The 7,285-nt window shown below is 38.6% G+C and overlaps 1 protein-coding gene across 1 annotated transcript in view; it reads left to right on the top strand.

Moving 5' to 3' along the window:
* The first annotated feature begins 327 nt into the window (after positions 1 to 327).
* The window catches only part of ESRRB (estrogen related receptor beta), a 128,533-nt gene continuing 121,575 nt past the window's right edge, over positions 328 to 7,285 (top strand). Inside the window, exon 1 of the mRNA XM_071426757.1 lies at positions 328 to 1,397. Within this exon, the coding sequence (XP_071282858.1) occupies positions 1,396 to 1,397 (2 nt within the window). The 5' untranslated portion in view covers positions 328 to 1,395. The remainder of the gene's footprint in view (positions 1,398 to 7,285) is intronic.

The raw sequence follows: 7,285 nt of genomic DNA, 5'->3' as shown, positions 1-7,285 counted from the left end.
CTTGGTGCCTGAGGATTTTCTCCTGTTCTTTGAGTTTAGCATTTCTTTACCATCTCAGCTCCAGCAAGCCTTGCAATATGTTGAAAAGAAGGCTGGTGGGTCTGGTACCCTGTCTGCTCTGGTACTTTTTCCAGCAGAAGCAGCGTGGTACAAGGGTTCATTGTAGGAGATGTTGACAAAGACAGCAGTGTCATGAAATCTGTTTTGCCTCTCTCTGCCTACTATTCTCCCTCTTCTTCCCTACTCTTCCACTGGTCTTCATCATTAGCTGCCTTGCCTTTGATTCCATTTGCTATGAAGCTCCCAAGCCACTAAGGCTCTGCTGGAGATCATGAATGTCTGGGAGCTGGCAAAGGCTTGGAGAAACAGCTGCCTGCTGGAAACATTACTGGCCTTGCCTGACTGTGGCTCTAACAGGAGAATCTGTAGGGACTAAATATGGGAAAATCTAGGACCATTCCCTCTGTGTGAGGTAATAAGGACCAGAAGCATTTGTGATGTGTTCTCTCAAGTCACTCTCTGGATGGTGGGCTCCTAGCTCAGCCTCTGTAAGAGAGCTTTGTTGATATCTGTAACTCATCCCTTTCTCCTGACAGCCAAGGACTTAAGCAGAAAAGAGGTTTCAGGTCCTTGAGAGCTAAGTAACTTCTGCTGAGTCAATAGGGAGGTACCATCACTGCCTTCAGTTTTGTTTGCAGGAACAGCCTCATCAAATAGTGTTTGTGGGCAGAGACCCTAAGTAGACTGCCGAGCTGTTAAATTGCCAACCTACCCACTGGTTTATTCTGCAGCAGAAATACAAGCATGCCTGGACCAACCCCCAGAACTCAGCTCTGAACTCCTCTCTCGTTCTGTCAGAATTCCCAGCCTGTTTTGAAAATGGAATTTATTTTTGTTAAATTGCAAAAGAGTTGGATGCAATCTGCTAGTTGTGTTTTGCCTCTCCTTCTTTGTGCAGTGAATTTTGTTCATTCACTTTACATGCCTCAAGTTGCTGTAATGCTGCTGGGAAAGTAATTGCCTTGCACTTTCTCTTTCTGATGCCCACGGGTGACTGTGGGGGACTCCTCCCTGGGCACAGTGCAGAGTTAAAAGCCCAGCTTTTGCTGCCTTGCTTAAGACCTGGTTATTTCTTTCTTGCTTTTTTTTTTCTTTTCTTTTTTTTTTTTTTTTTTTTTTTTTTGTCAGCTGCCTGTTATATCAATCACAGAGCTGGGATCTATTTATAGGTTGGGACTCGGAGTACTGTGTCCTAGTCACAAAGAGAGGCAGAGACGCAGAGGGGACTGTCGGCTGGTGCAGGCAGAACCAAAAGATATTTAATCAGCAATTAGAAACACCTGAGGGCAAGGGAAATTCTACTCCAGCCTCAAGCCTCATCTCTCAGCCTGCAGCATGTAAGTAGCGAACTTCTATCTTTTATTGCGTTTATGGGCTTGTGTTTTGTTTCTTTTTTATTTTTATTTTTTTAATCCAAGCATTGCTCTGCACAAATCCTTTTATCTGGTCTAAAAATTATGGCAGCATCTCAATACAGTTAAAGGTAATATTTTTTTGTTTTTCACTCTGTCAGAGGAAGGTCAGTGCGACCCACAAGGAGAGGAGTTGGTTCAGAACTTTGTAGAAATCTGGCGGTTTCACTATTTGAGTGTGGCTTTTTCCTCTGGAAATAAGTAAATGAAAGTTTGAGTGGAACAGTTTTGTTTTGGGAATAGAAACAGTCAGGTTTGCTGGCATTCCAAAAAGGTCAATGTATAACGTAACTCTGTTTAAGGGCTTACCAAGGACAGGTGCTATTTATCCCATGCTGGTAAAGGCAAACCTGGGAACTTTAGCAGTCCTGTCTTAAAAGAACTAAGTGACAACCTTCCCTCTATTAAAAAACCCAAAACCAATACCCCCCCCATCTGCAAATCAAATCTTTTCTTATCAGAAACATGCAATGAAATTTTGCTTTTACTGAAGGCATTTAGCATGAAGCAGTTGATGTTTCTTTAATTTTAAAAGTCCCAAAGAAACTGAAGAATCTTCAGTGACAAAAGAGGGGTGCAAGTCTTTGCAAAGTTGGCACAGTGATAATCAAAGAAGGAACTTACTCTCTCATCACCAATGAGATGTTTGCTTTAAAGCAGCCAAGATGTAAAATGTTTGATGAATTATATATTTCTGGAATATTTTTATTAACAGAAATTTGAAGAGAGGGAGAACAATGATTAGTCAGATTTTTTTTTTATTAATAGCTTTCAGTAGAAATATGAAGAGAGGGAGAAAAATAATTACTCTGAATTTTTTTTGTTAATAGCTTTTAGTATATTTTTTGTCAAAATATTGGAGGCTTTTCTTGTTTCAGTCTTGCTTCAGAGGTTTGTGTTACATCTTTTTACAAAATTTAGGGTTAATATTTATTTCTAAGCATAGGAAAGTAACCTTGCTGTATCTACCCACCAAAATCTCAATATTACTATTTTAATTTTAGTATGTCAAGTTTTTAGCATAATTTTCTCACTAAATATATGTTCTAGAAAACTTTTTTACCCCCAAAATGTATCATTTTTGAAGGTAACAAAATATGAAATGAAGCTAAACTTAAAATAATTTGGAGGGAAAAATGTCTAATAGAAACAGAAAAATAAAACCTGAGCTGCCTCACAGTTAAAACATCAGATTTTGAGAAATACTTGAGAGACAAATTTCTTGGAATGACTATAGAAGGGTGACTAATAGGCTTCTTCTTTAGTTCTTTATTTTGCATTTCTTCAAAATACATTTTATCATGCTTAGAACATTGAGCTTAAGTACTAGGAATATTAAAATATTGACTACATATTAATGCTCTCTAAGTTTTTAACCATTGATATGAATACTCCAGCATTCAGCTAGAATTCTGATATAAGGAAGGCTTTTATGAGGATATAGATAAGGTGAATATATAAATAAGGTGAAATAATATGCCCAAATAATGCCTCAAAAGATCATTACAACACATTCCCTGCTATGAACCTTTTTTCTCACAAATAAAACCGTGATTGTTGTCATCATATGAAGCTTCATTTTGATTATTAAAGCTTTCTGCTTTACTTAAAAATGAACATATTTAAATTATTTAAGTCTTTTTCTGTTTGTTTTGCCATGATATTACATTTATTGCTTCTCTCTAATAATGCAATGTTATTTTGTAATAAAAGAAGCAGATTTTTCTGAAAAGCATTAAAGGACTAAAATTGCTGACTCTGTAACCAACAAAGAATCTATCACATAGCTGGTCTGAGGTCCCACTAAGAATTAAAAACCAAGATACATTGCTGAAAAAAGAATTATTTTCTTCCCTACACAAAACCAGTATTAGCATGATTGTGCTTGGAAATTACTGCAACCCCCCCCCACCCCATTTACCATACATTTTTGCAGAAATCTGAGAAATTAAAGAAGTTTTCTGAGTACAAAGCTATAAAAGGTTCAGTATTAAAAATTTATTTGGACTATTCTATAGTTGTGTCCACCTAATTGCTGGACTTTATTCTTCTCTTTCACCCACATGTGAATATTTTGCCCTGTTACCTGACATATCTTGTTATTACTGCTTTGGAAGAAAAATAACCAAGCACCTACTGTCCATTGGGATAATGATCAATGCTTTATAGGACCACTATTATTTGGAGGGAAGGCATTACCTGTGGTTAAAGGGAAGGCCAATGCATTATGTAGCAGAAAGAGTTTGTTATTTAGTTTCTGCTTCACTAATGATTCACGTTTTGTGGACTAAGCACCTATCAACCTCTGAACTGTCTTACTGTACATATGCTATTGCATGGGGTTTTTTTCATTCCTTAAAAACCCAACAAACATCTTTTGTTTTATCCCAGTTTATTTGTTTCTTTGACTGTAAAGTAATGATTGACATGCAGATTCTCTTTTCCATGCCTCTCCTTTCATTGCTGAGTATGACATCTCTAGGGAATTATAAATAAAACCTGTGCCAGATCTGCTGCACAGGTGTCTGGAGTACAGCATGCTCAGGTGCCTCACTGTAAATCCCTGAGAATATGAAGTAAACACAAGCAGAATAAAAATACTCTTTCTGAAACAATTCTGTGTTTTGAGGGGCCTTCTGCATAAACCCCCCAAAGCCAGCAGCCAGTTATTAAAGACTGTGTAGCTTTCTCTCTCTCTTACCTTTTTTATCGCTTTACCTGTACATCTGTCCATCTATTTCTCATCTATTTTTACATTTCATTATGCTGTGCTTGCTCTCCAGCTCTCTTCTTTTCCTTTCCTGAAGACACATTTCTATCTGGCACAGAAAATAAACTCAGATTGCGGGTAGTTATGTTAATCTAATTCAATCCTCTGTGGGCTAGGAGTGAAATTCTAATAGTGGAGCTGTTGAGGGCTTTTTTGTTAATGGCTTGGGGATTACATTGAGTTAAAGGCTCATTTCCTAATCAAACAGAGAGGGAGAGAGTGACTCCGAATATTTATGAGTCTCCCAGCGAGAGTTAAACATTGAACTCCAAAAGCAGGATTTCAGTGCTGCAAGAAAGAGTTAAAACCCCTCAGGGCTGCTGTGGAGAGGGAAAAAAAAAAGGAAACCAGTTAAGCCATCAGCATTTTCAACTGCTGTATAACTTCAGTTTGAGAGAAAATAATCATCTCACGAGCTAAAATGGAAACTGTAGCAAGATATTTAAAACAAAGTCAAGTGATGCTTCAAAAAGGCTCTTCTTCAGTGAAGCAGGATGCATGCAGTGCATGCAGCCGCCTAACAAACTCCAAATAAATACTCCTCTAAATGAGAAGGATTGGAGGGTGGGTTGCCTTTTTATTATTAATGCCTGGAAGACATAATTTAATTTTCTAATGCTTTTTATTTTTGTTTCTACTTAACTCTTGGGTCACCTTTTCTTTAAAAAAGAAAAAAAATAAAAAGGAAGTATGGATGGGTCAATATCCAAATTGTCCTCCTTCTGTTCTGCAGATTGGTACCTTTTGAGGTATTTTTTCTCCTTCAGTTTAGCTGGAGTCTTGCATCAAACAGTCTAGTTGAAGAACTGTATTTGCTGTGACAGGAATGATTGACCAAATTAATGGCTGATTGCTTTTGTGATGAGTTCATCATACATGCATGGGCAGCTTGAGTAGACCTTTCTGTTGCTGCAAAAGAGCAAGCCCAGGACCTCTGTGCTGCTAAGGGCTGGTGTGCTGTGAACTAGCCAGCAGTAAGCATTTTTGCTCTGAGCTGGGACTCAGAAAATTTGTCTGCAGCAGGTGAACTGCACAAAATCAAGACTGTGCCATGATCCTGCCTCTCTTCTGAAAAGAGGCCCTGGAAAGGAATGGGGATGGAAACCTGTTGTTTTCTGACACATGGCCGTGTCAGTTCTCTGTGTTCCTCAGTTTCCCTATTTGTAAAATGATATGTGACTGCCATCAAAATAACTCCAAGATCTGCAAAGAACAATCCTATATAAATCCCAAGTGGCTGATTTGCCCGTGGGAAAAACTGTGAATCACCCCCTTGTTTTCAACTATGCATAGGTGCATAGTTGAAAACAAGAGGGTTTGTGCTGGGAACAAGAGTTGCTCCCCTTCACTTTATTTGTTGTTGTTGTTTGGTAGGGGTTTTGGCTTGTTTGGTTACAGTTTTTTTAATACATTTTGTACTAGCCACCAATAAGGTTTTCTGATTTTGGCATAACTAGGAAATAGAAGACTAACGTACTTCTCGTGTAACATTCAGTGGTGTTGTCCTATACACTAGGTCTGAGTTTAGTCTTAGTGACCCTTGCTGAGATGAAGCTCCAGGTTTATTGCCCAAAAGTGGTAAATTCTTATTAAAAAAGTCACTGTTTCATCTGGAGCCATGTGTATCAATGGTCATCCTGTATGCACCAAACTTGGCATTTTTGCTGACATGTCTATTTGGATGTAGCACCTTGAGGTAAGATTTGGCATCTTGCCCTAGTTTTAAAATTATTTAAAACTGCGACCTGATGTGAATGCCTGAGGCCCCTTTCTCTTTGTGCTCTGTGCCTGGACCTGCTGAGGAGAGCACCATCAGCTAGGGTGTACTTTATTAAATGCATTTGAAATACATATTAACTGTGTTCTTTCCCTAATCACTGGAATATACCGCAGATCACTTTGAAACAAAAGCTTTTTGTGGCTGAGCTGAAAACTGTGTAACATTTCTTTCCTGCCTTCTCCTTCCTGTCGTGGTTTCCTTTCTTTTTGCCTCAACCTTTTCCTCTCCTGCACTATTCTGCTGTGGCCAGTTCATACTTAGATTTTCCCTGCCGACCTTTCAGGCAGAATACACTTCCTTCTTCTCTTTTTGTCCTTTCCAGTGCTATGCTGAATCTTACGAATGACTTGCTACTGTTTACCCTGAAGGTGGCTGCATTTCAGTGAAGCTTTGCCTGGGATATATACATTTTGATGAAGAACTGGGAAACTGAAAAGTGTTCTTCAACTTTCCCAAGAAAGCTACTTTGTTCTTGCATGCTACAACTACTTTAAAAAATATAGTAGCATAAGAATTTCAAGGAAGGAAATACTGCAAGTATAAAACTTTAAAATACATAGTTTAATTGACATTATGTCTTCAAAGTAACAACAGTTCCAAAGTCTCAGCACTCTTGAAAATCTCTAGAAAAAGTGCTGCACCTTCAGGGGAAATTTCTTTTTTTGGAGGGATAAATCTTACAACTAAATCTTGCTGTTTGGATACTGGAGAGCATATGCCCAGCATATATGAGAAGGAAGCATAAGTGGCTATTTTTATTCATTAAGGAGTTGCTGCCCTTTCCTTTCCCCCAACCATGTGAGATGCGAATGATCCTGCTCACAAGAGTTTCACACTGCTCTCAGAATGGATTCTCTTTTTCTTCGTAATTGTGTTTGCTGGATCAGCAGGAAATGTACTCCACAAGTTCTTCCCCCAGTCTTCTGTGATCACCTCTTTGTAGTAGGCCTGAACAAATGACTGGTAGCTGTGTACTAAAACAGGCATTTAATTCACATCCCCTTAAAGCTCACAGGACCTAGAGGGTAACTTTCTGGGTGAGAAGAGGGTATGTCTGCCGCCAGGCTTGCCTTTCTTTTTGTTTGCTTTTTTATTCATCCTTAGACCTTTTTTTTTCCCCACAGCCTTCTTGGACTTTTTAAAATTGCAGTTATTGTCACTGGCAGATTTTTCTACTTCTTCCCTTTAAATAAGAAATTCTTTCCTGTGGCATCATGTCCCCATGGCCTGGTACAGGGGGTTCCAACCTTTCCCTGTTGGGGA

Source organism: Agelaius tricolor, unplaced genomic scaffold (genome assembly GCF_023055355.1).
Source record: "Agelaius tricolor isolate 1412-34295 unplaced genomic scaffold, bAgeTri1.0.p SCAF_5, whole genome shotgun sequence".
In the NCBI taxonomy this organism is placed as follows: Eukaryota; Metazoa; Chordata; class Aves; order Passeriformes; family Icteridae; genus Agelaius; species Agelaius tricolor.
This window is presented reverse-complemented; position numbering and strand designations above follow the sequence as displayed.